This window comes from Vitis vinifera, chromosome 16 (assembly GCF_030704535.1).
Source record: "Vitis vinifera cultivar Pinot Noir 40024 chromosome 16, ASM3070453v1".
Taxonomy (NCBI): Eukaryota; Viridiplantae; Streptophyta; class Magnoliopsida; order Vitales; family Vitaceae; genus Vitis; species Vitis vinifera.
Genome location: NC_081820.1, coordinates 15,583,804 through 15,610,882, shown reverse-complemented (window position 1 = coordinate 15,610,882; position 27,079 = coordinate 15,583,804). Strand labels below are relative to the sequence as shown.

Below are 27,079 nucleotides of genomic sequence, written 5' to 3'. Positions count from 1 at the left end.
TTTCTTTTATAAATAAAATTCATTAGAACTATTGAATTAGGAATCAACTGTTTTTTTTTTAAATCAACACTCATGAAATCTTTTGATCCCCTTAGTGCATACTTATGAATTCTTTTCTATATTGATCCATGATGTTTCGTTTATTCCCTGAATCCTTAGTAGTTAATTTTAAAAACCCATGTTAATTTACATTCGATTCTAAGCAATAAGTTACTGTTTTTTGATGATTTATGCCATTATATGTTGTTCTTTAGATTATTAGATGTTGTTTTAGTGATCCCGATGACGTTTACTATTTCTTTGGAACTAAGTTGATAATTGTGAATATCCCGTATTATTAGTTTCATTTTAAAACTCATTTCTAAGCGCTTGATTGATTTATCTTAAGTTTAGATGCATTTAAAATTCCAACAATTAGTTCTTGATTATCTATGCTAGTTTAAGATTTTCTTGAAGTCTTTTTTTTTTTTTTTTTATTCTTGGTGATCATTTAAAAGATAGAATTTCTTTAGACACTTGTTTTCCATACTCCTTAGTAATAGAATGAAAGTTAGATTTTTTAAAACGTTAGCATGTAATTTTTGGTGCCAAATTAAAAGTTGGATTTGTTAAAATGTTAGTTTACTTGATCTAAACATCTCTGGTAGGTTGCTATAATAATTTTATCTTTAATTTTATTTTCATAGGTCATAAAAAAAAAAGTGAAGATTGGCCTCCATTCTCACCACTTTGGTTTACTCAGATTGTAAAAAATTTCACTTTGTGAATTCGTTTTCTTCTGTTTTGCTCGGTATTTCATTTCTTATGTTTTGTTGTTTTCATACTAATTCCCTTTACTTTAAAGTCAAATGCTTTTCTCAAAAGATACCTTTGAAAATTTTGTGCAAAAAATATACAGTCTTCAGAATCAAAATCCCATTTTCTTTAAAAATATGCAACCATGTTTTGATCATTTTGCATCTTTCTCAGTTTTCAAAAAAATATCCTGGTTTTGAACGGAATATGAATTCAAGCTTGTGGTCCCAAACAAATGGGATGATTTTAGGTTGGATTTGTATATATCAATTAGGGAATTGGTGAAACCCCTACATAAGAAAATTTTTCAAAACTCTTCCTTGCTACAAATTTTCACTTATAGCCACTGACCCTTTAGATTTAAAATTCATTTTAGAAACTTTAGAATGTTTTTAAAAGTTTTCCAAAACTTGCATGACTTTCCTCACTTCTTGAACTTGAATTTAAACTTTCATTTGAGTTAGAAAGTCATTCTGGAATAGAAAATATGAATGAGTCTTTAGGGGGGCTTTGTTTTCACCCAGTTCTGGACACTCGAGAACTTTTTGAAAAAATAAAATACCAGGCGATTTTTTAAATTTGATTCAATATTTTTTTCTCAATTCTAGGCTTCTTGAAATTGATCTTAGACACATAAAATATTAAAACACATGCCTCGTTGAGGGAGATATGACTTTTCAAATTTGTACCTACTGTGCATGATGGAATATGGACATTTGATTAGCTTGAGTGTTTTTAAAATATTTTTTAGTACCACCCAACCCTGGATTTATTTTCTTTGTGATATAAACACCTTGAATGATGTATGTGATTTTTTGTAAGAATTTATGTGATGTCTTATAATTCTTTAAAAAATTCGTTTATGCATGTCATTATTTTCTTTTTACCTAATTTGGACCTTTTGGAATTTTTGGGTGTCTTTGTTGCAATTTGTCATTCGAATGAGTGTTTTGATTTTGGTATCTTGTTCTAGATATGTAGGAGTTGCTTATGGAAATTTTTTGTGATTAAATTCCACTCCAAGACATTTTTTTTAGCAATTTTTTTGTGATGCTCCCTTTACTATATGCATGTTGATGACTCAGTACTTGTTGGAATTTGTTATCTGCTTTTGGAGTCATTTGACTTACCTTGGTTCACTTTTGGATTTGGTACTATATATTAGATATAATAGAGATATTATATAATTTATACTTGTCCTAACCATTATTACATTTTTGGAGGAATCTTATAAATTATGCATGTTATCTAGGTGCGCTCTCTATCTTTACTTTTCAGAATTTCATGAACATGCATGTTGTTATGAGCCTTATTTATGTTTGATATGATCCTTAGGTTCTTGGATGTATGCTTGATTTGCTATGATTAAATACATGTCGTGTGTTATATTTCTATATTGACTTTGATGTTTTATGATAGCGCTTGAGAAGCGGTTCAGGTACGCATCCTAACTCTCATTTATTATGATTTGATCTTGTTTGGCATGCTATTTTTTTGAAATCACCTTAGCCTACCTAGGTATCCTCAATTAATCAATTAATTGCCACATTTCCCTTAAATTAGTCAGTAGAGACCTTTGTAAGGCTTAGAGAGATGCTACCTTTTAGAGGTACCTTCCTAATAGATAACCTGATCCCCGGACCTAGACTTAGATTTTTCGAGACATGCTTTTCCAAAAATGTGGAGTCATTTTTTTAGGGTTTTATTTCTTATTTTATTTTCCCTTTAAAATAAAATAAAATAAGTGACGACTCCGACTTTTCCAAAAATAATTTTTCAAAAATAAAAGCGAGTCTTGTCGATCGAGTGGGAGCGCACGTGAAAAATGTAGGTCCACAAATTGGTTACTCTGACTTTTTCAAAAATAATTTTTCACAAATAAAAGTGAGTCTCACCGATTGAGTGGGGGCGCACGTGAAAAAATGCAAGTCCACAATGCTTCACTTCTTGGATCTACATCAAAACAACCAAATCAAATATTCAAGTTATTATTTTGTCAAAAATAAAGCAAGATTATATCCACATATTATTTTATGACACCAATATACTGGTTTTTTTTTTTTTTTTTTTTTTTGCTAATTTTGATTTTCATTTCATTTGTAGGAAATGAAGTTTGTGGACTTTGTGATTGAGTGATAAGAAATAATTTGAAAATAAAAGTATTGGGAATTACTCAGCTAAAATACTATGTTAGAAAAGTTAAAATTTCAAAATACTCTACTAACTTATAAATCGTAACTTTTTATTTTTTATTTTTTCCAAATTTTGAAACATAGAAGTTCTTTTCCTCCTATGAAATAAAATTTTCCATAAGACTAAGGAGAGACAAATGCTATTTTGGATTTTCTTTTTTGAAACTAAAAGCTCCTCTTTAATCTCTAATGGAGGCATTTTTCTCTTAAATTAAAAGTTGTCATGTTTAATGAAACTATTATAATTCCAAATATTAGCCTATTAAAATATGACTTTTATAAATTTGACAATCAATTCCTTGTTAAATGTATATCAACTACAAGAGGTAGTAAGCTGATTTAATGTGATTTTATTTTGAAAGGAAATTCCTAATTAAATTGATGTAAAATGTGATTATAACTTGTTGGCTAGCTAAATCTGATCTGACTTAACTTGATTCAATGACCCACCAACCTATCAAATCGATATGTATATTTACTGACATTAGTAAATCCTTGCTTGAATGTAAATATAATTTTTATTTTATTTGCTAATAAAAAAATGGAGAATAAGGATAGAATTTCCAAAACCATTATAGACTTTTATAACACAAATATGGTGAGCAATAATTTCCAAGTGGGGATAGATGCCCATGTCCAAGATGTTGCAACACTCAATCTCAAGGCCTAAGTTTTTGAACCAAGCTTGGACTTTGGCTTATGAGTTCTGATGTGGAATGGGTTAATATATTGTACTTGCCCCAAGGTGCAATAGCCTGAAGTTGATCTTTGATCTTCTATGGTACTTGCCTAGTTAGCATCCGTGAACCCTTCAATGCTTCTTGTTTCATTTTTTTCTAAAGAATAATCCTTTCCCTATAGATCCTTTGAGATACTTTAGAATTCTATACATGGATTCCATATGTCCTTTGTAAAGAGCATGCATGTATTGATTCACAATTCTTATTGCAAAAGCGATGTCTAGTCTAGTGTGGGAAAGATAAATTAGCATCCCTACTAGACATTGATATCTTTCAGTGTTGACAGGTGTGCTTTCTTTTTATCCTTCAATCTCCTTTACCGAATCCATTGTAGCATCCAAAGGTTTACATCCTAGCATCTCGGTTTCCTTCAAGAGATCTAGAATATATTTTCTTTAGGAAACTGATATTTCACTCTTTTTCCTTGCCATTTCCATCCCTAGAAAGTAACGTAGAGGTCTTAGATCTTTGGTTTCAAACTAAGCAACTAGCTTCCCTTTTAATTGTTCATTCTCCATTAAATCATTTCCCAATCACTATGATATCATCCACATAGACCATGAGAATAGTGACCTTACCATCATTGTGATGATAAAATAAGGTATGATTAGATTGATCCTATGTATATCCATGCCTCATGATGGCATTGGTAAATCTCTTGAACCATGCATAAAAAGACTGTTTCAACCCATAGAGATATTTTCTAATCTTGTAGACTTTCCTTACCTTCCTTCTTTGATCGAATCTAGGAGACAATTCCATGTACACTTCTTCTAGGTCTCCATTCATAAAAACATTTTTGATATATAGTTATTGAATTCACCAATCCAGATTTGCAGCAAGGGATAAAAGAACTGTTATGATGTTAAGTTTGGCAATTAGGGTAAATGTTTCTTGATAGTCAATACCATAAGTTTGTGCAAATCCCTTAGTTACCAACCTTGCCTTGTACTTTTCAATGAACCCATCTGACTTTTATTTAATAGCAAACACCATTTGCATCCAACAAATATATTTCTTCTGGGCTTGTCCGCTAAATCCTAAGTTCGGTTTTTTTCCAAAGCTTTCATTTCCTCCATAAAAGCTTCTCTCCATCGAGGATCTTGTAGAGCCTTATAAATATGTTCCAGAACTTCTTCTCCTAAAAGTTTGGAAATAAAAGCTTGAAATTGAGGTGAGAGGGTGTTGAGTACATGGTCAAACACCTTTTCTCATGGCTATAGGCAAATTAAGGTCACTTACCTCAGGAAGGACAGTTTGTTCTTATTCTTGACAGCACTATTGATCCATTTTGGTTTCTACTATTCTTGAGTTACTCCTCCTTGAATAGACATGAAGTTTTGGTTATTGTAGTGAATCTCTCCTGGCCTTGAATCTGTTTTTGTTGTTGACTGATAAGCCACGACGATCTGAGAGGGGCCATAAACCAAATCCCAAATATTTGGGATGAGTTGGAACGTGAAGGACCGTTGGACTTGGACTAGGTCGTGGCAGTTGAGAGTCCTACGTGCAGAAGGAAATGGGTCATCTGTAGTTGAGAGTTTTCTGTCATTTTATTTCCGTTTGTTATGCTCTGTTTTAAGCGTATTGGGTTCCATTTGTTAGCTATTAGTTTCCCTTTTATTTCAGTTCATTTGTACGTGGCTTTGCTTATTGAAAGCAGCCAATGCTTTCGTTAATAGGAGGTATTTTTCTTTGCAATCAAATTGTGGTTCGTTTCTCACCCAAAGAGAAAACAAAGTATCTTAGCAAAGACTGAGTTTGGGACCTATCATTGGTATCAGAGCCAGGTTTCTTATGGGAACCAACAATGAGCGAATTGAGCACTTGGAGACTGGACTCGGTGTAGTTCAAGAAGAACTACAACGAATGGAGTTGGGTATGATCGACAAACTCCACCATCTGGAGGAAGCTCTCAATCGACTTTTGAACGTGTTGCTCGCTAATCCGGAGTCCTCAAATCAGGGCAATTACCACCAAGAAAACCAAAATGGAAGTCGGCAGATCGTCTCGTCCAAATCAGCCAAGCTAGAATTTCCACGCCTCTCTGGAGACGATCCAACAGAGGGGTTCAATCGGGTGGAACAATTCTTTGACTACCAGGGCACTGCAGAAAACCAAAAGGTTCCCATGGCTGCTTACCACCTTGAAGGGGAGGCCAACCAATGGTGGCAGTGGCTTTACAAGACGTTAAAGGAAGAAAGACATGTGATTTCGTGGGGGAAATTCGAAGAGGAATTATGGGCTCTCTTCGGACCATCAAGATGCGAAGACTTTGATGAAGCTCTCTCAAGGATCAAGCAACTGGGAACTTTGATAGGCCACGACGATCTGAGAAGGGCCATAAACCAAATCCCAAATAAAATCCATGGTCAACTGTTTCCAGTTACAAACCACAGATCCCAGCATTTCAAGCCATTGAACGCCGAGGACAAGATCAAGACCTGATAAGGGCAGAGAGAAAAGGGTAAGGTAGAATTCGGTACCTTGTAATTCTACCCGTACCTTATCGTAACGCCCCTGACACCTTAGTCTTTCTCCGTTGGCCACCCGGACAGGGAATGTCTCCGTAGGTATGACTGGCAACCTGAGCATGTTTGCCAAACGGTTGCTGATGAAGTTGTGTGTCGATCCATTGTCAATCAAAACCATTACTTCATGGCGACCCATTTTCGCTGTTACCCGCATGGTTTTCAGTGTTGTCCATCCTGTTAGTGTGTGCAAGGTGATCTCTGGTTTACGTTCATGTTCCTGCACCTCTGCTGCCTCTCCACCATGGTCATCTTCCAACGTTTGTTGATCAGTACCGTCCCCACAATACACGTTACCTGCATGCCCCTCCAAGAGTAAGAGTTGTGGTTTTTGACATCTATGGCTTGCTGTAAAACGTTCATTGCAGTTGAAACAAAGACCTTGTGCTCTCTTCCTCTGCATTTCTTCCCAAGACAAAAGCTTAATGGGTTTTGCAGGTGTAGCAAGAGCTACACGAGTGGCTTGTGGAAGAGCTATCGGAGCTCTCACAGGTGGTAACCGCATGAACCTTCTTTGCCATGCGAGTTGATCGTCCCTCATCCGTGCCAAGTTAATGACCTCTTTGAGCGACTGTGGCTTAAACATCCAAATCCCATCCGCTATTTCAGCCTTCAAGCCACCCATGAATGTCCCCACCAATGCTTTCTGAGTTCATTCTTGGACCCTATTGCCAAGCTTTTCAAACTCGCGCTATTAGTCCCTCAAAGTTCCCAGTTGCTTGATCCTTAAGAGAGCTTCATCAAAGTCTTCGCATCCTGATGGTCCGAAGCGAGCCCATAATTCCTCTTCAAATTTCCCCCACGAAATCACGTGTCCTTCCTTTAACATCCTGCGAAGCCATTGCCACCATTGGTTGGCCTCCCCTTCAAGGTGGTAAGCAGCCATAGGAACCTTTTGGTTTTCTGCAGTGCCCTGGTAGTCAAAGAATTGTTCCACCCGATTGAACCACTTCATTGGATCGTTTCCAGAGAAGCGTGGAAATTCTAGCTTGGCTGATTTGGACGAGACGATCTACCGACCTCCATTTTGGTTTTCTTGGTGGTAATTGCCTGATTTAAGGACTCCAGATTAGCGAGCAACACGTTCGAAAGTCGATTGAGAGCTTCCTCCGGATGGTGGAGTTTGTCGATCATACCCAACTCCATTCGCTGTAGTTCTTCCTGAACTACACCGAGTCTAGTCTCCAAGTGCTCAATTCGCTCCTTGTTGGTTCCCATAAGAAACATGGGACCTGTGGGTTATGGATCGACACACAACTTCATCAGCAACCGTTTGGCAAACATGCTTAGGTTGCCAGTCATACCTACAGAGACATTCCCTGTCCAGGTGGCCAACGAAGAAAGACTAACGTGTCAGGGGTGTTACGATAAGGTACGGGTAGAATTACAAGGTACTAAATTCTACCTCACCCTTTTCTCTCTGCCCTTATCAGGTCTTGATCTTATCCTCGGCGTTCAATGGCTTGAAATGCTGGGATCTGTGGTTTGTAACTGGAAACAGTTGACCATGGATTTTATTTGGGAAAATCAAGACCGAAGGCTGCAAGGAGTGGACGTGCAAACCATTCAGGCCGCTTCACCAGAAGAAATATTGAAGGAGTTTCGCCAAGGACATGCGCTATTTGCTGTGTGTTTCCAACCAACCATGGAAACCGCACCAGCTGATGCACCAACTAAAGTTACCCAGCAAAGTATGCAGAGGTTGTTGAAAGAGTATGAGGACGTGTTCCAAGAGCCCTCAAGTTTACCACCTGCACATGAAGTGGATCATTGTATTACGCTAAAGGAGGGAACCGAGCCAATTAACGTCCGGCCGTATAGGTATGCCCACTTTCAGAAAGCAGAAATCGAGAAACAGGTCCAAGAAATGTTAGATTCGGGGCTCATTCGTCCGAGCACCAGTCCTTTCTCGTCGCTGGTACTACTAGTGAAGAAAAAAAATGGCAGTTGGCGATTTTGTACAAACTACCGTACACTTAGCGTTGCCACCATCAAGGATCGTTTTCCCATTCCAACAGTGGATGATATGTTGGAAGAATTATATGGCGCCACTTACTTCACCAAATTTGATCTGAGGGCCGGCTATCATCAAGTAAGAGTAAATCCTTCCGATGTTATTAAAACTGCTTTCCGTACTCATAATGGCCATTACGAATATCTCGTAATGCCTTTTGGCCTTTGTAACGCACCCTCGACATTTCAGGCCATCATGAACTTAATATTTCGACCTTACCTTCGAAAATTCATTTTGGTCTTTTTTTATGATATTTTGGTGTATAGTCCCACTTAGGATGAGCATATGGTGCATGTTAAACAAACATTGGAGACCTTGTGACAACACCAATTTTTTGCCAAGGCAGGCAAATGCGTGTTTGGCCAACAGGAACTGGAGTACTTGGGGCACATTGTCACACATCAAGGAGTGAAGGTTGATAACAATAAAATTGCAACCATGGTCGCATGGCCACACCCCACTAATATTTCTGAGTTACGTGGTTTTTTAGGCTTAACAGGGTATTACAGAAAGTTTGTTCAAAACTACGGCATCATAGCGTGACCCCTAACCCACTTGCTCAAAAAGGGAAAATTTGGCTGGAATGATGAAGCCGAAGCAGCCTTTCTAGCTCTCAAACAAGCAATGACAACCACTCCAACATTAGCTATGCCTAATTTCAATGACTCCTTCACCATTGAAACTGATGCATCTGGGGAGGGGATTGGTGCAGTTTTATCATAGCAAGGCAGGCCTATAGCATTTATGAGTCGAGCATTGGGGGTTACAAAAAAATCTTGGTCAACCTACGCCAAGGAAATGCTTGCAATTGTGGAGGCCATACGCCTATGGCGTCCTTATCTACTGGGAAAAAAATTCTTCATTCTCACCGACCAGCGTAGCTTGAAATATTTCTTGGAGCAGCATGTATCTACGCCAGAACAGCAAAAATGGGTAGTCAAGCTAATGGGCTATGACTATGAGATTATTTACCGCCTAGGCCACGAGAATTTAGTAGCGGATGCCGTCTCACGCAAGTCTAGTAGTCCAATTCTTCTCCATCTTCATGTGCCAATGGTGACCATATGGGATGAGATTAAAAAAGCTTATGAAGGAGACTCTTACGTCCAATCTCTAACTCGACTGGCTAATGCTCAACTAGAAGGGCCGTATGCATGGCGTAATGGGCTGCTCTTCTTTAAAGGGAGAGTCATCATTCCTTCTCATGCTGCCTTACAGACGAAACTACTCCATGAAATGCACGATACAAAAATAGGAGGAATTCTGGGGTCTTGCGGACATTCAAGAAATTGGCCCAACAATTCTACTGGCCAAAAATGTACCAGACGGTGCAATAGTATATCAAGAAATGTGAAACTTGCCAGAAGGTTAAGTCTGAAACAATGCCTCCAACTGGGCTCCTGCAGCCGTTACCCATTCCATGTCAAGTGTGGGACGACATCACCTTAGACTTCATTGAAGGACTACCGACATCCACGGGAAGGACACAATCTTAGTAGTTGTCGACCGTTTGAGTAAGTCTGCACATTTTCTAGCCTTAACTCATTCTTTTACTGCTAAAATCGTGGCTGAAAGGTTTGTAGAAGGAGTTATTAAATTGCATGGACTACCCAAGTCTATCATCAGCGACCGGGACCCCATCTTTATCAGCAAATTCTGGCAGGAGTTCTTTCAAATGTTGGGAACCAAGCTACAACTTAGCTCCGCCTACCACCCACAGACGGACGGACAAACAGAAGTTGTCAATCGTTGTGTTAAGCAATGCCTCCGGAGTATGGTTCATCAATGGCCACGCAAGTGGAGCAACTACCTTCCATGGGCTGAGCTCTCGTACAATACAACGTATCATGCGTCCACAGGAATGACCCCTTTTCAGGCACTATATTACCTCCTCAAATTCCCATTTACCATAATGGGATGTCTTCGGTGCATGAAGTCGACCAAAGTCTAGAGGCTAGAGATGAACTGTTGCGTCAACTCAAAATTAATCTAGAGACTTCCATTAATCGCATGAAGTAGATTGCGGATCAAAAACGTCGGGATGTTTTCTTCGAAGTTGGTGATCTAGTGTTTCTTAAATTGCACCCCTACAGACAACAGACAGCCTTCAAACGAGCCCACCAGAAGCTAGCTAGTCGCTTCTACAGACCATATCCAATGATACAAAAGATTGGGGTCGTCGCATATAAACTTCAACTGCCGGAAGGAGCCCACATTCATCCTGTCTTCCACGTGTCACTCTTAAAAAATTTCGTGGGAGAACTTGCAAAACCTTCACAAGAGCTGCCGCCAGTTAATGATGAAGGGGCTGTTATACTCGAACCTCAGCATATACTGGACACTCGCTAGGTCAAACGGGGGAATAAATTTGAAGAAGAAAATCTTATCCAGTGGAAGCATCTACCAGTCGAGGACGCCACATGGGAGACTAACCAGTCTTTGCTTGAATAGTCATTTTATTTCCGTTTGTTATGCTCTGTTTTAAGTGTATTGGGTTCCATTTGTTAGCTGTTAGTTTCCTTTTTATTTCGGTTCGTTTGTACGTGGCTTTGCTTATTTAAAGCAGCCAATGCTTTCGTTAATAGGAGGTATTTTTCTTTGCAATCAAATTGTGGTTCGTTTCTCACCCGAAGAGAAAACAAAGTATCTTCGCAAAGACTGAGTTTGGGACTTATCATTGACACCCCAAGTCTAGTTGGGTTCGGTTGTTTTTGGTTTGTTAGTTTCAAACACTAGTTGGTTAAAGAGGTGACCTGGCTGTTCAGGTGGGTAAGAAGGCTAGTTTAATAGTTGTTTTGGTGATATAGTCGGGTTAGGCAACAGGTTTGGTGGTTGTTCTAGTAGTAGGCTTAGCAATGATAATTCCCAAAAATTCTCTTTATCTATATTCTGCCCCTGAAGTGAATTTTTGGAGAAAAAGGTTGGTTCTAAAAAAAATGTAACATCCAAGTGACAATATTTTTGTTTTTTAGGAGAGCAATGACGATACCCCTTTTGTGTGGCTGAATAACCAAGGAAGATATAGCTAATGCTGTAGGATCTAGTTTGGTTTGATTTTGGTCAAGAACATGAACAAAGGCTCTACAACCGAAAACCTTAAGGGAAAGTTGGTTAATGGACTGAGTTTGTGCATATAATTGAAGGAATGATTTTAATGGTGTTTGGTAATTGAAAACTCAGGTAGACATATTATTTATTATCTTAATAAGTTGTAAGAATGGAATCTCCCCAAAATTGTTTTGATACATTTATGGTAAGCATAATGGATCGGGCTACTTCCAATAATGTCTATTCTTTCACTTGACCACTCCATTTTGTCGAGGTGTATCTATACACGAACTTTGATACATAATCCTTTTTTCTAACAAATAATTCCTCAAAATGGTGTTAAAATACTCTTTCTTGTTATTCGTTTATAAGACTTGGATTTTAACATTAGATTGGTTTTGAATCATTTGATAAAAAATTTTGAATGTTGGTTTTGCCTCATTTTTTTCTTTCAAGGACATAGCCATGTAGTTCGTGTGATCATCAATAAAAATGATAAACCACCTTTTCCCAATTAGACTTTGTAGACGTGAGGGACCCCATATGCAGTGTGTATCATTACATAAGGTTTGGATGCTTTATAGGGTTGAGAAGGATAATTGGACCGTTGATGTTTAGCAAATTGATAAATATCACACTAAAAAACATCTTTATTATTGAAAAAAGAAGGAAACAAATGCTTCAAATATTGAAAATTAAGATGACCTAACCTAAAGTGCCACAACACTATTTCTTGTTGCTTAGTCGTCTAGGAAGATTCACAACCAACTGATAGAACTTGTCCATCCTTGGTATTTCCTTGAAGTTGTGGAGCCCTCCATATTCCTTAGCACTGCCAATGCTCTTCCTTAGACAACAAATTACATGATAATTTTGGGACATGGAGAACATTGAAAAAGGTTATATGAGGCCCTAAAATTATAGTACCAGCCCCTGCAACAGTAGCGAGAGATCCATATGCAATTTTGACTTTAATGTGTCCAGAACCTGGAGTATAAGTAGAAAAAAGACTTGCACAACCTGTCATATGGTCTGTTGCCCCTAATTTTCGATATTTTAATCCTTGTTCATCAACAACAACAGCTTGTGGTGCAGCAGTAAAGTTTGATTTTGGATCAAACTGCTTGTGCTGCCACTCATTCGCCTTAACATTGTAACTCAACTTTTGTGTTCCCCTGTTCATTATGAATTCCTAGTCAAACTTTTTTTTTTTACTGTTGTTTTGTCATCATGAGAATAAGGTTCTCATTTTGTGGAGCTTGTAGGAATTCTTTTCCTTCCAGAACTGCTCCCTAACTAGCATCTTTTCGGATAAGGATCAATAATGATCTCAAGCCTGTTGCTCGTGCATGTATCACTTGCAGAATGGGGTGAAGATCCTGATGCCTTTCAGATATATTGCTCATCAGATCATGAGCCCTTCATTGGCACTGCCACCTTCGCTGTACCTGAAATGTAGGAAATATGCCAACAAGTTGACCAATCAGTACACCATCAACCTCGAAACCTTTAATTTCCTCAAAAGCCTTTAAGAATCATGGAGCACCATCTCGAGTTATGATTCCAAGATGGTCAATGTGCTCCTTGGTTATTGCAATACCAATATCTGTTACGATTTGGTTCCAAATGTTAACAGCAAAAGAGTTGTTGTCTCAAATTTCCAGCTTCATGGATCTTTGGAAGCATCCTATTAGAATAACGTTTTGAAAGCTGAATTGCAATTTCGACTAGCTCCACATCTCCATAGACATAAGTCCTAATATTAATTTCGTCCTTATCTGCTGGAATATACGTAGGGAAATGCCTTAGAAGGCCCTGAGCTGCTTACATTGAGGAGGCTTCTCTCATCATTTGTTATCATATGCAGACTAAAATTGGTCATCCCCAAAGGAACTCTCAGTTTCGTCGATATCAAAATCATGAAAATCAGAATCTGGAAAATTGGTTATATGCCTTAGAAACATGTCTTCTTGTTAGATATGCATCCAACCAATTTCTCCTACACTTCATGGTCTGAACTCGCCCCCCCCCCCCTTTTGGGAAAACTTGATGCTTTCAAGACTATCTTTTCTGATTCATCTTGAACTGTTACATCATTTTCTGTTTGTTCCCATGTTAAAGCAAGAAAACGCAAATGGCTGTAGCATCTTGACATGCCCTGTGTTTCCTAATTGACTCGTGAATTTCTCAGCCTTGAAATATGCTTTCGAGATGCCCATAATGAATTTCATCCTTTCCAGAAGATATGGATTGCAGTTGAGAGCAAACTAAATTTCTCTTTGTTTCATCTTTTTCATGATAAGAATAAGCTCGAGTGCTTTAAAGTCATTTGAATGTCGCTCAACTATTGATTTCTCAAAAGTTCTAAGTGTGGAATGGTTCAATGCAGAGCCTAGACTACTTGAAGAGGCACATGCCAGCCGTTGGTTTATTTGTCTATGGACGGTAAATTCCTTGTTTACTGCAAACTGAGATAATGTACTTGTTTTGAGGAATGTCGAACTCCCTGATTTGTGTTGAGGGAGATATTCAAGCGGTTCACTTGCCACACATTCGTTTTTCTTTTAAAAATCTTAAACAGAACATGAATAAATAGTCTGAAATAAGCTCTTATCCCTTACATTCCTAACTCCGGAATAAGTATGTTGAATGATAGAACTATATATGTAGTGAAACTCTTAACTACAATCAGCAAATTGGGAGTCTCTCCAAACTGAGAATGCCGTCTTCAACGCCATAGACTGAAGGGCCTTTACGAGACATCCCGAGGAAGAGGAATAACACTCACGATCAGGGAATGGGCAGGTGGGTGCTCTGTGAAAAGAAATAAAACACCATACTAATTTTGTTGGCGAAGCCGCATCTCAATCATATGCTCTGTTCAGACTCTTTTACATAACAGACTACAGAGGATATAAACATCTCCATGTTACCCTTGTGTGCTTAACACTTTGAATTTGGTAGAGAAACAAACAACAAAAGAAATTGCCCCCATGTGATCAGCTCTAGCATACTCCCACCACCCACAAACATCTGCCAGTACCAGCAAAAAACCAATAAAATAAAACACCGTTATGGTGGAGAAAAGATGATAGATAGAGCATGATATAAGCATACAACACTCATTAGCTTGGAAATCATTATGTTATTTATATTCTTTAATTTAACTATCATTTTGATTAGCACCTGGAATGAACCGAGGCAACTTTAGCAACCCAAGAATGCTCAGAGCCCTGTTGAAGCCATTCTTCAAGTGTACAATGCTCAGAGCCCCAGACTTCAAAATGCTCAAATCTTTGTTGGAGGCAACTACTTCATGGGATTGATTCCTTCAAAACCACTTCTCCTTTCTGAACAATGTGGCTCGGCGTAAACTGTCACTCTTAATGATTTTAACATTCTACCAACAAAACTTTGCACATGAACACAGGCCAACTTCAACTCAGAACCCTCAACAAAACCAAAAATGGGTCTCCAAATTAACAAATAAACAGTACTAGATGAAAGGGACCCAGAAATTCTCATGCCATTAAAGCACATTTTATGTCTTAAACCCCCTAGAAAGGCCATTGCCTCTACCTGATCTCCAGTGGAACTTGATACCCATGTCAACATGCATGCCAGTCAAATGTAATTTTGCCCACATTTCACATCCCAATCTTCTCTTCAGTTTTGCAACTAGTATGACACTCATATCATCGGTAGTGAGAAAATTCGTTCCCCAACTCCAAAATCAAGTAGCCATCATCCGTAGACTCTCGAAGGACCCTCATTCAACCCGAAATGCTCACTATTCTTTTTACTGATCAGATTTCCAGTCCCAGCTTTGGTACTCAGCAAGAAAGCAAAGGTATTGCTCCGAAGCTGGAAGTCTCTTACCATCTCATCCTGGTCCAATGCAATGCTTCTCCAACACGCCAACAAAATGGTGATAGATACCAGGAATATGTAGACTTCTCAAAGGCTGTCTAACCAAAGTTATTGTATCCTCACCCAGAGACACCAGAAATAGAGGAATATAGGGAAGAACGAAAACAGGGGCAGAGCATAAACGAACAAATAAACGAAACATCAATGAATCTTAGCCCTCTTTCATGGATTGTCAATGAGCTACACTAGGGTGGAATCAAAAGAAAGTTGGGGCATGATCTTTAACAATCAGATTTAGTGATGGATCCATATTCAAGTTATTCATAAAAAGTGAAATGCACAAGTTGTTCATAAACAGAGCCAAAGGAGCCAAAGTAGAACCAGATATAAAGTACATAAAAAAATGGTCTCAGATTCCACAAGCATGCATAGTACAAAACTGGTGAGCTCCTAATCTGATCCCTTTTTTTCTCAAAAATAGCCTGCTTACTCTCTCAACAATGGCTCTCTCACAGCCTACTCACTCTCTCTGTTTCACAGCTTTTCCTCAGCTCTTCTCGAGATCCAGCGTATCACCTCCCTATAAAATCCTCTTCCCCCTTTTCTTTTTCCTTTTCTCAAGATACCCCAAAAGGAAAATATATCCCTCTGATACGTGCCATCCCTGCAGAGGACATTTTCTACTGCCCTCTAACAACCCCCGACTCTTTCTACCACCAAGACACTCCACTATTCTCTCTAAAACAGCCAACAGAAAAACCAAAACCTCATTGCCACGTGTCTTACCCTCATAGTCTGCCACCATAATATCCTCTTTTGCCACCTGTCTTTTACAGTTCACCATTCAAAAGGTGAAAATAGAACGAAAGATGACTAGAAAGAATTAAGTCTCATCTAGAACCAAAATGAGGGATCTACACAGTCACTACTTGTTCTGATAGAAAGAGCTCAGAAGAAAATATTAATATAAATAATATTTTTAATAAGAATTGAAGTCTTTTATAATTTTAAATTTAAAAAATCATAGTAAAGAATTATTGTTTCATGAAAAATATTTTAGATAAAAGATTTTATCATAAAGAAATAAATAAAAATTAATAAATACAAAAACTTATAAAAGAATGGTAATATAAAAGTTTTCATTTTTACGATTTTAAAAACTTGATAGGACTTGATTCTTAATGACTTTTTGAGTAAATTCTCACAAAGTGTAATCCAAGCTATGGAGGACCTTAAAAAAGACTGGAAATGAAGGAAAAAAAAACTAAAACAAAACAACATGAGATCATTGGGCTAAAGTGTTTAAGGAATTTTGTAATGTATTGAAAGATAAGAATTTTTAACAAATAAAAAAAAAATCATTGGGATGTTAATCTCATGATGTTGGAGATCAATACTACTTTCTAATAAGTGAATCAAATATTTGATATTACTTATCGAGTATAATTAAAATATAATTATTCTCTCTTATTTTATATTTTTCAATCATATTTTAGTTATCCTATAGTTGGATTATGTTAAAATAGAGAAAATAACAATAGTTTTTTTTTAATTGCTTAGAAAAAGCTTTTTATTAAGAAAAGAAGTTAGACTTAATATCCTATAAAATCAACCACTAAGAAGAAAATGAAGTTAACTTGAGATAAGCAAAAAATGGATGAAAACAAAATATTCCACAAAAATTATCTGCATGTGAGACAACTCCAAGTGAAAAACTTTGACAACAAGAAAGAAAGAGTTTCCCATTTATTAGAGTAATTTAGTTTTTTTAGAAAGAGAGAAACAGATCATTAATAACTTGCGATTAAAATTTCTTTTTTCTTTAATGTTGAAATTATGATTTGATTATTAATAATTGGTTGAAACATATCCAAATGCTTGTAAGTTCCATAAATTACTCAAGGATTTTGGAATCTCACCTTGAAGATGATTTTGAGAGAGATAGAGTTTTTCAAGAGAAACCATGTTTCCAACTGCATCTGGAATGGAGCCCTGTAGTTGATTGCGAGAGAGATCAAGATGTGAAAGTAAAACCATCTTCCCAACTGTGTCTGGAATTGAGCCCTGTAGTTGATTGTAAGAGAGATCAAGATGTGAAAGTAAAACCATCTTCCCAACTGTATCTGGAATTGAGCCCCACAGTTGATTGCCAGAGAGATCAAGATATGCAAGAGAACCCATGTCTCTAATTGTATCCGGAATTTCATCATCAAGTTCACTCTTGTGGAGATCAAGATATTCAAGGGAACTCATGTTCCCAAAAGCATATTCCGGAATCGAACAGTTTAAATCATTGAAAGAGAGATCAAGATGAAGGAGGGTGGTACTAAAGTTGAGCAGCCATGGGTATATTGAAGAAGTGAGATGATTCGAAGAGAGATCAACGAAAACAAGAGGGACAGAGGAATTCACATGGGAAAGAGATGGAATGGTGAGTGGAGGGATGGGAGGGAGACCACAATTTTGTATCCAAGTGAATGAGAGAAGGGAGTTTATTAATTGCTTGTGACCAGTGGATGGTCGGCTTCACTAAGGTCGACAAAACTCAGGTCAAGGAGTCTTAAAGAAGAAAGACGAGAAAGCCACTCCAGGTTCCCAGAATTCAACTCATAATAACTACCGCTAAGGTCAAGGGAAAGCAAGTTGGAAAGATTTCCCAGTTGAGTGGGAACAGTTTGAGAGAAATTGGCCCTGGAGAGATTGAGGTACTGCATTCTGCTGAGGGAACCAAGGAATGGAGGTATGTGCCTCCCTTCAAAATGATTACAGCTAAGATCCAAATAATTATTCTCTCTTATTTTATATTTTTCAATCATATTTTAGTCATCCTAAAGTTGAATTATGTTAAAATAGAGAAAAGAACAAGAGGTTTTTTAATTGCTTAGAAAAAACCTTTTATTAAGAAAAGAAGTTAGACTTAATATTTTATAAAATTGATGAAAACAAAATATTCCACAAAAATTATCTACATGTGAGACAACTTCAAGTGAAAAAGCTTAAACGAACTGAAAGTAAGAGTTTCCCATTTATTAGAGTAATTTAGTTTTTTTAGAAAGAGAGAAACATATCATTAATAACTTGTGAAAAAAAAAATTCTTTAGTTTTGAAATTATGATTTAATTATTAATAATTGGTTGAAAACTTATGTCATACATAACCAAATGACATTATCCTTTATTTTGTTTTAATTTTAATGAAAAAAAATTAGTTTTAGAGCTAAAGAAATATTTTTAAAATTAGAAAGTTGGACTCTAATATACCTTTGATATCCTTGTATAATACTGTTTGGATGAATCATAAAGTATCCAAATACCAAATAAAAGCATTGTGTAAGGAAGAAAAGAGATAATATGTCACACAAATTTCTGAATAAAATATAAAATACACATCTAAAGAACATTAGTAATCCTCAAAATAAAACAAGAAACCTATTACATCCCAAGATCAATCATAGAAGGAAGGACACAACGATTTGCATTCAACCATGCTAATATGGCAAGAACAAGAGTTGCAGTCCTGCAATTAACACAAAGTAAAAATCAATGTTCATCAATTTGAAAAAATCCCTTCAATTAGTTGCTTGGAAAGAAAATTTGCATTAGCATTCGTGATTTATAAAGTATATCCCAAGGATATGTAAAGGCCTACTTTTCTTTGACAATTGTTAGCCTGAAAAAACAAGTACAAATGAAAGAGAGTGAGAGAGGGAGAGAATTGTACCATTTAGCTTTGAAGACTCCTTTGTAATCTAGCCATATTTATTGCTATAATCACGTAGAGCCAATCTTTTATTTTATTCAAGAATTGGAAATAGGCATATCTCCATGAGTTGTTGAGTAGTAAAGTTCCACACACTCCCCAAAATCCAACAATGAATCCAAGAGCAACGCTAACATAAAACCACATGTCATTTCCATCTTGCTGAATTTTGTCTTCAATGTTATGAGTAGGAGAATCTTGCTTTATTTTATCTTCAAAACACTTTTTCAGAAGAGGCAATCCACAGAGTGCAGGATTTCCCTTGTAGGAATCAATATTGAAGCTTTGAAGTTGAGTACCTTGTGGAATTTTACCCGACAAGTTGTTGTCAGAGAGATCTAAGACACTTAGATCACTTATTTCAACAAGGCTAGCTGGAATTTCACCAAAGAGTTGATTTTGAGACAAATCAAGAACCTCCAATGATTTCAATTGACCAATTCTTGCAGGGATCAATCTCGTCAAATTGTTCCTTGATAAGTTTAATGAAACTAATTCTACAAGATCAATTACTTCTTCTGGAATTTCCCCCGATAGTTTGTTGCTTGAAAAATCAATACTCTTTACAAGCCCAAGGGTACTTTTATATTCAAATTCTCTTCCTTTCCATTTAACCAATGCCCTATCAACATAAAAGGCATTCCTAATAAGTGAATACTTACTAGAGAAGTCTGCAAATGAATAATTATGAACAATGACCAAGCTCCCTTTCTTAGTCATGGCAGTGAAACCACCAACACATCTCGGTACAACACCTAACATATTGTTGCTAGAGAGGTCCAATATTTGAATATTTTTCAATTGGCATAGCTCTGGACATATACCTCCACTGAATCTATTAGATCCTAGGTTTAGAACAGTCAGATTTGGGAGGCTTCCTCCAATCCATTCTGGTATTTTTCCTGATAACCTATTTTTTGCCAAATCAATGAACCTCAAACTTGTACAATTCTTAAAAGATAAAGGCAATTCTCCAGTTAAATTGTTGTTGCGCAAATGTAGTGTTTGAATTGATCGCAAGGAACCAAATGAAATTGGAATTTGCCCAGAAAATCTGTTATTTTCCAAATTAAGAACTACCAAGCTTTCCCACTGCGCCCAACAATTGGGCAGCCCTCCCGACAACGAGTTGTTTGAGAGGTCAAGTAGAAGTAACTCAGTACCAACTGTACATAATAAAGAAATGGACCCCGATAACTTGTTATTGGAGAGATCCAACCATTGCACATCATAAGGAAGTTGTGGTATTGAACCCTCAAAACAGTTTGAGCTCATATCTATGTTAGAAAAAGAACCAAATTCTGATGATAAATTCGGTAAGGTCCCTTTGATCCGATTGTTGGAAATACTCAAGGTATTGACAGTTGAGGTTACATTCCAAAACCAGTCTGGGAGGACATCTGAAATTTCAGAATTGGAGATATCAAGCTCACTCAACTGGTTTTGAGTACGAAGCCAACTAGGAAAACGAGGTCCCAATTTGCAGGAGGCTAATCGTAGAGAAAGCAGTTGAAATGGAGGAACCCAATCCAAGCTCATGTTGAAAGTGAGAGAGTTGGAAGATAAGTTTAAATAGGACAACCAGGATAGATTAAAGAGATGGGCTTCAGAGATAGTGCCTTGCAATGAATTTGAGGCAATATCCAAGGATTGAAGGTTGGCCAGCTGTCCAACACTTTCAGGTAAAGTTCCATTTAGTTGATTAAAATCAAGATGTAACTCTCTCAAGGATGAAAATCCAATGAGAGCAGGAACTGATCCACTGAACTGGTTATCCGATAAAAACAGAGTCTCTAATGTGTCATTTGCACAGGCCACAAAGTCTGGTGCAAGCTGTCCAGAGAGATTGTTTCTATCCAACTCTAATTCTTGTAAGTTACATAAATTACTCAAGGATTTTGGAATCTCACCTTGAAGATGATTCTCAGAGAGAGAGAGTTTTTTAAGAGAAACCATGTTCCCAACTGTATCTGGAATGGAGCCCTGCAGTTGATTGAGAGAGAGATCAAGATGTGAAAGTAAAACCATCTTCCCAACTGTATCTGGAATTGAGCCCCACAGTTGATTTTCAGAGATATCAAGATATGCAAGTGAACCCATGTCTCCAATTGTATCCGGAATTTCATCATCAAGTTCACTCGAATGGAGATCAAGATATTCAAGGGAACTCATGTTCCCAAAAGCATATTCCGGAATCGAACCGTTTAAACCATTGAAAGAGAGATCAAGATGAAGGAGGGTGGTACTAAAGTTGAGCAACCATGGGTATATTGAAGAAGTGAGATAATTCCCAGAGAGATCAAGGAAAACAAGAGGGACAGAGGAATTCCCATGGGAAAGAGACGGAATGGTGAGTGGGGGGATGGGAGGGAGATAACAGTGTTGTAAGTCCAAGTGAATGAGAGAAGGGAGTTTATTAATTGCTTGTGACCAGTGGATGGCTTCACTAAGGTTGACAGAACTCAGGTCAAGGTGTCTTAAAGAAGAAAGACGAGAAAGCCACTCCAGGTTCCCAGAATTCAAGAGATAATTATCGCTGAGGTCAAGGGAAAGCAAGTTGGAAAGATTTCCCAGTTGAGTGGGAACAGTTTGAGCGAAATTGGCATGAGAGAGATTGAGGTACTGCATTCTGCTGAGGGAACCAAGGAATGGAGGTATATGCCTCCCTTCAAAATCATTATAGCTGAGATCCAAATGAGTTAAGTGATCCAATTCAAGCAGAGAAGGACTTATCTCACCTCTTAGAGACTGGTAAATAACATCTTGAGAATAGTCTTCATTTGGCGGGGCAGGAAGATGAAGCATGATGATGTGACCAGACTGGTTACTACACTGGACTCCTCTCCATTGGCAACAATCTCTGTTGTCGTCTCCCCAAGAGGAAAGAAGGCCATAGCGATCGACAAGGCCACGTCTGAAGTGAAGGAGAGCTTGTCTCTCCCTCTCTATGCACCCAGTAACTTTCCCCAGGCCAGGTTTGGCACATAGCAACAAAAGCACAAGAAAGCTAAGAAGGTGTTGAAAGGACCGTCCTGCCATGGTCTGCAAGTAATAGAAGAGAGGCTTTGCAACTGCTGTTTTTCTCTTATGAATTCCCAGGAGACCAAGCACTCACATATATATAGTATCTGTTTGACTCTACCATATGAACGCAATACCAAGATTCCTTCCACTTTAATTTATTGAAGAGTGAAATTCATAATTTTTGTATTAAAAACTGTTTTTTGAAATCACTTTTGTTTAAGTTAATTGAAATTCTTATACCACTCAGTCCGTGAAGCTTTGTCGTTTCCGGCAACTGGAAAAAGCGGCAAATAATGAAAGACTGGGAAACGACTGTGAATTCAATATTATTTCATTGCGTCCTGACCCAAAACGGCGTCGTCCTAGTTTGAGAAAACGACGTCGTTTTTACCTTTGGGTTGGAATAAAACCCCTTTCTCATCTGGGTTTAGCACAGTTGGAAGGCCTCTATGTGGTTCCAACACGCAAAGCCTTAACTTACTACCTTAAATTCCATGATGATGTATCTTTTTTTTTTTGGGAAGTTATGAAACTATTTTAGCAACTTTGTAGATATTTAAGAATTTTTTTTTCCATATGAAACTTTCAATAATTACTTTTTAAAATTTTTAGTCTAATATATATATAAAAAATTGAATAAATAGTTGATTTTAAATATAAAATATAAAATTTGATAAGAATATCAATTAGAGGGCATTTCGACTACTATGTTATAAAATAACATATCACTTCAATAAAATTTGGTTGGATACTTGTTATTTATCTTAATATAAGATTTTACTATTTCTTTAGGTTTGGAAAAGCATACTTATTTAAAACTCTACTTAAATCACCAAAAGATAAAGGACAATAAAGAAATAAACAAATAGACTTATGGAAAACCCTAAAATAAATCTTTCAAGTAGCTATTATTTTTGTGGACCTCAATGCATCTTTAAAGTGGCTATTATTCTTGCGGGTCTTTCAAATAATTACACCCTAAGATTGGGACAACACGTGTTCCACAATATGTTTTGTTAGTGCTCAACAAGCAAAGAAGATGGGAAAAAATTAAAACAATTTTTTGAAGCATGTGCAATATTAGGGTATTTTAGATACCACTCAGATCATGGAAACTATAATAAAAAAAATAAAAATAAAGTTGAAAAGGTCTAAATTCTCTAGTTGGATGCATGATAGAAAGAGAAATAAATATAATAAATATTTAAGCATCTTCAAATCTTTATTAATTGTATAAAAAGGAAAGTAGAAACATAAATTTGAAAGTATGTGAGAAAAAAATTGTTCAACTCATTTTTTTTCTTTGTTTTTCGTTATTTTCCTTTCCTTCTTTTTTTTTTCTTTTGTACTTTCCTTCCTATTTTTCATGATTTTCACAGAGCTTTAATTTTTCTAGGTCCATCATGCTTTGAAAACATGTTTTATTTAAAGCAATTAGTTGGGACATTCTTAAAAATAAGGGATAAGAAAGTAAGATTAAAATATCTCTCTTTTCCTTTTTCCCACAAATATGTTGTTATGTATATTCAAAATATTTCATTTCTTTAAAATTTTTTTTATATGTTACATAAATTTTTTACTTAAATTTTGTAGAGAATTTTTATGAAAGAATAAATTCAAGACTTAATAGTCTTGCTAAAAAACAGTCTCAAATTTTCCAAATACTTGACTTACAAGTCACAATAAATAGACTTGCCACCAAGCTACAAGTTAAAGATGGAATAGGATAGCGTGCAAGATATTAAAGATGGAAACTAACGACATGAGAGATAAGAATGAAGAGTCCCTACCCTTGCTAAAGGATATAGAAAAATTTATGAACTAAGACCACTATCATGTGTGAAAGAGAAAAAAGTAATGGTCTAAGGTCCATGTTTGTTAGTTTGTTTTTTCTCCTCCACCCATGCATCTATTGACTTGACCTGAAAAAACTCCAAAAAGAAAAATGTAATGTATCATTTGCAAAAGACATAGAAATATCAATGTATGTCTTTACCTTGTGTGAAAGAGATAAAAGAAAATGGATAATTGACAAGGTCTATGTTTTCAATTTCAATTGACTTGACCTAACAATATCTCTACCTACTAAAGAACATGGAAAAATTTGTGAGTGTTTACCACTACTGATAAGCTAAGAACATCAACTCAAGTGCCTATCAAGAATCCAAGGTATAGGGGTTGAGCATGGGACCATGGGCTGGCAGATTATGATGTTATTTTGTTTGCAGCATAGGAATCAGTCAATGGTCAATAAGTTGTTATTATGTTATTTTGTTTGCATGGGAATCGGTCAATAAGTGGAAAGAATAATTCCACCATTGTTGGCTATTTTATTGTCCACTAGCTGTTCACTCCTTTTGTTTAGTGGAGTAGTTGAGTCCTTTATGTATTTAATCATTTTAGCCATGGAGGACAAGGGACGGCAGATAATAAAATCACAAGGTTTATTCTCACCTCAAGCACAATATTATTTTAAAGATATATTTTTTTTTTTACAGCTTTGATTGGGACCACCTATCAACTACCATGTGTGAAAGAGGAAAAAAAATAGGACAATTGTCTAAAGTTTATGTTTCCAACAAGCATATTAGTCTTTCTCTTCCCACACACTTTAATTCATAAATAATTAATTGAAACATCTCATGAACTCAATGGCATATAAAGCATAAATTATATTAAAGAGAAGACCATTACACGTAAAGCAAGACTTATATATTACTTTGTTTCAACTTTTCTTAGTTAATCTTTCCCCAATTTTACATTTATTTTATCTTCTAGGATGGTATGCATGCCACTATAATGAAAACAAAATTTATGAAAAGTAAAAAAATAAATAAATATCGTTCTTTATTTAATCACCATTTATCACCTAGAAACATGAGAGGCACTCATTTTTCCTTTATTTTCTCATGGTACTTGGTGTTAATTTGCATTATGAAGTCTAATTATCATATCTTACAAGACTACCATTAATAAAAAAAATTTACCAAATTGTTAAAGCATGTATTATCAAGTATAAAGTCTAACATACAAAGTACTAATTTTATCTAATTAATATGTTGTAAGATGATGTATTTGTAGATTCTTTTGGTAAAAGTGTAAACTTCTAGGATTTTTTTTACATGCAAATACTTCTTGTTATAAAAATCCAATGTTTGCTTTTTTACAAGAAAATAAAATTTGTGTGATTCCATTAAAAACATCAATAAAGTTTAAATGACATAGTCATATAATTACATTCATTAAATTTTTTGTTAATTTATGTATATCTTCACCTTCTATTGAATATTTACTTCTTATATAACCTCTTAATTTATATTATATGATTGGGTACATGCAAATGCAATTTTTCTTCAATATTAAATTAGAGGCTTTTTAAATTTATAGTGTTATGTTGTATAGAAAAATTATTTATAAAATAAGAGATTGACATTAAAAGGTTTTTTTTTTTTTTTTTTGATATAATCACCATAACCCATAAGTCATATATAGTTATCTAACTTCAATTCAAATTAGAAGTATATTAGGGATTTGAAAAATATTAGAAATTCAAATTTATTTAAGATTATTATGTTAATTGGGACTCTTAGTGTAATTATGAAATAGAGTCATATTCAACTATTTGTTTATTATAAATATAAGTTTGTTATTATGTTGATGTAAAGAGAGAAAAATGAAATAAAATATTTCTAGTAAATTACTACTAATACCAAATCATGTGGTTCCGACACGCAAAGTCTTAACTTACTACCTTAAATTACTATCTTTTTTATTTTTTTGGAATTTATGAGCAACTTTGTAGACATTTAAGAATTTTTTTTTCATATGAAACTTTCAATAATTACTTTTTAAAATTTTTAGTCTAATATACATATATAAAATTGAATCAATAGTTGATTTTAAATATAAAATATAAAATTTGATAAGAATATCAATTAGAGGGCATTTCGACTACTATGTTATAAAATAACATATCACTTCAATAAAATTTGGTTGGATACTTGTTATTTATCTTAATATAATATTTTACTATTTCTTTAGGTTCAGAAAAGCATACTTATTTAAAACTCTACTTAAATCACCAAAAGATAAAGGACAATAAAGAAATAAACAAATAGACTTATGGAAAACCCTAAAATAAATCTTTCAAGTAGCTATTATTTTTGTGGACCTCAATGCATCTTTAAAGTGGCTATTATTCTTGCGGGTCTTTCAAATAATTACACCCTAAGATTGGGACAACATGTGTTCCACAATATGTTTTGTTAGTGCTCAACAAGCAAAGAAGATGGGAAAAAATTAAAACAATTTTTTGAAGCATGTGCAATATTAAGGTATTTTAGATACCACTCAGATCATGGAAACTATTATAAAAAAAATAAAAATAAAGTTGAAAATGTCTAAATTCTCTAGTTAGATGTATGATAGAAAGAGAAATAAATATAATAAATATTTAAGCATCTTCAAATCTTTATTAATTGTATAAAAAGGAAAGTAGAAACATAAATTTGAAAGTATGTGAGAAAAAAATTGTTCAACTCATTTTTTTTCTTTGTTTTTCGTTCTTTTCCTTTCCTTCTTTTTTTTTCTTTTGTACTTTCCTTCCTATTTTTCATGATTTTCACAAAGCTTTAATTTTTCTAGGTCCATCATGCTTTGAAAACATGCTTTATTTAAAGCAATTAGTTGGGAAATTCTTAAAAATAAAGGATAAGAAAGTAAGATCAAAATATCTCTCTTTTCCTTTTTCCCACAAATATGTTGTTATGTATATTCAAAATATTTCATTTCTTTAAATTTTTTTTATATGTTACATAAATTTTTTACTTAAATTTTGTAGAGAATTTTTATGAAAGAATAAATTCAATACTTAATAGTCTTGCTAAAAAACAGTCTCAAATTTTCCAAATACTTGACTTACAAGTCACAATAAATAGACTTGCCACCAAGCTACAAGTTAAAGATGGAATAAGATAGCGTGCAAGATATTAAAGATGGAAACTAACGACATGAGAGATAAGAATGAAGAGTCCCTACCCTTGCTAAAGGACATAGAAAAATTTATGAACTAAGACCACTATCATGTGTGAAAGAGAAAAAAGTAAT

The 27,079-nt window shown here is 35.6% G+C and overlaps 2 protein-coding genes across 5 annotated transcripts; both read right to left on the bottom strand.

Moving 5' to 3' along the window:
• Window positions 1-13,862: 13,862 nt before the first annotated feature.
• LOC104882120 (receptor-like protein 51) lies at window positions 13,863-18,118 on the bottom strand. 3 transcript variants are annotated; one of them, XR_002032202.2, is made up of 3 exons: window positions 17,110-18,068; window positions 14,507-16,013; window positions 13,863-14,353 (listed from the first exon to the last, which is right to left on the bottom strand). XR_002032202.2 is itself a non-coding variant. In XM_019226192.2 (2 exons), the coding sequence occupies exons 1-2, from the start codon at window positions 17,441-17,443 to the stop codon at window positions 14,250-14,252; spliced, it is 438 nt and encodes a 145-aa protein (XP_019081737.1). In that variant the 5' UTR covers window positions 17,444-18,040; the 3' UTR covers window positions 13,863-14,249. The 3 variants fall into 3 exon arrangements, 1 of the variants encoding a protein (XP_019081737.1); XR_002032201.2 differs by having other exon boundaries at window positions 14,507-18,118; XM_019226192.2 differs by lacking the exon at window positions 14,507-16,013 and having other exon boundaries at window positions 17,110-18,040.
• Window positions 18,119-18,543: 425 nt separating this feature from the next.
• Window positions 18,544-22,047, bottom strand: LOC100246778 (receptor-like protein EIX2). 2 transcript variants are annotated; one of them, XM_059733610.1, is made up of 3 exons: window positions 20,860-22,047; window positions 18,911-19,248; window positions 18,544-18,706 (listed from the first exon to the last, which is right to left on the bottom strand). In XM_059733610.1, exons 1-2 carry the CDS (start codon window positions 21,986-21,988, stop codon window positions 18,914-18,916), a joined length of 1,464 nt encoding a protein of 487 aa, XP_059589593.1. In that variant the 5' UTR covers window positions 21,989-22,047; the 3' UTR covers window positions 18,544-18,706; window positions 18,911-18,913. The 2 variants fall into 2 exon arrangements, with proteins under 2 accessions (XP_059589593.1, XP_002270042.1); XM_002270006.5 differs by having other exon boundaries at window positions 18,911-22,047.
• Between the last annotated feature and the right edge of the window lie 5,032 nt (window positions 22,048-27,079).

Excerpts from the sequence above, each read along its gene's own strand:
- LOC104882120 (XM_019226192.2), bottom strand. The coding sequence starts at position 17,443 with ATGAGTTCCCTTGAATATCTTGATCTCCACAAGAGTGAACTTGATGAT. Across the intron at positions 14,354-17,109 it reads CTCTCAAAATCATCTTCAAG|ATGTTTGTGGGTGGTGGGAG; the intron begins GTGAGATTCCAA and ends TGGTACTGGCAG.
- LOC100246778 (XM_002270006.5), bottom strand. The coding sequence starts at position 21,988 with ATGGCAGGACGGTCCTTTCAACACCTTCTTAGCTTTCTTGTGCTTTTG.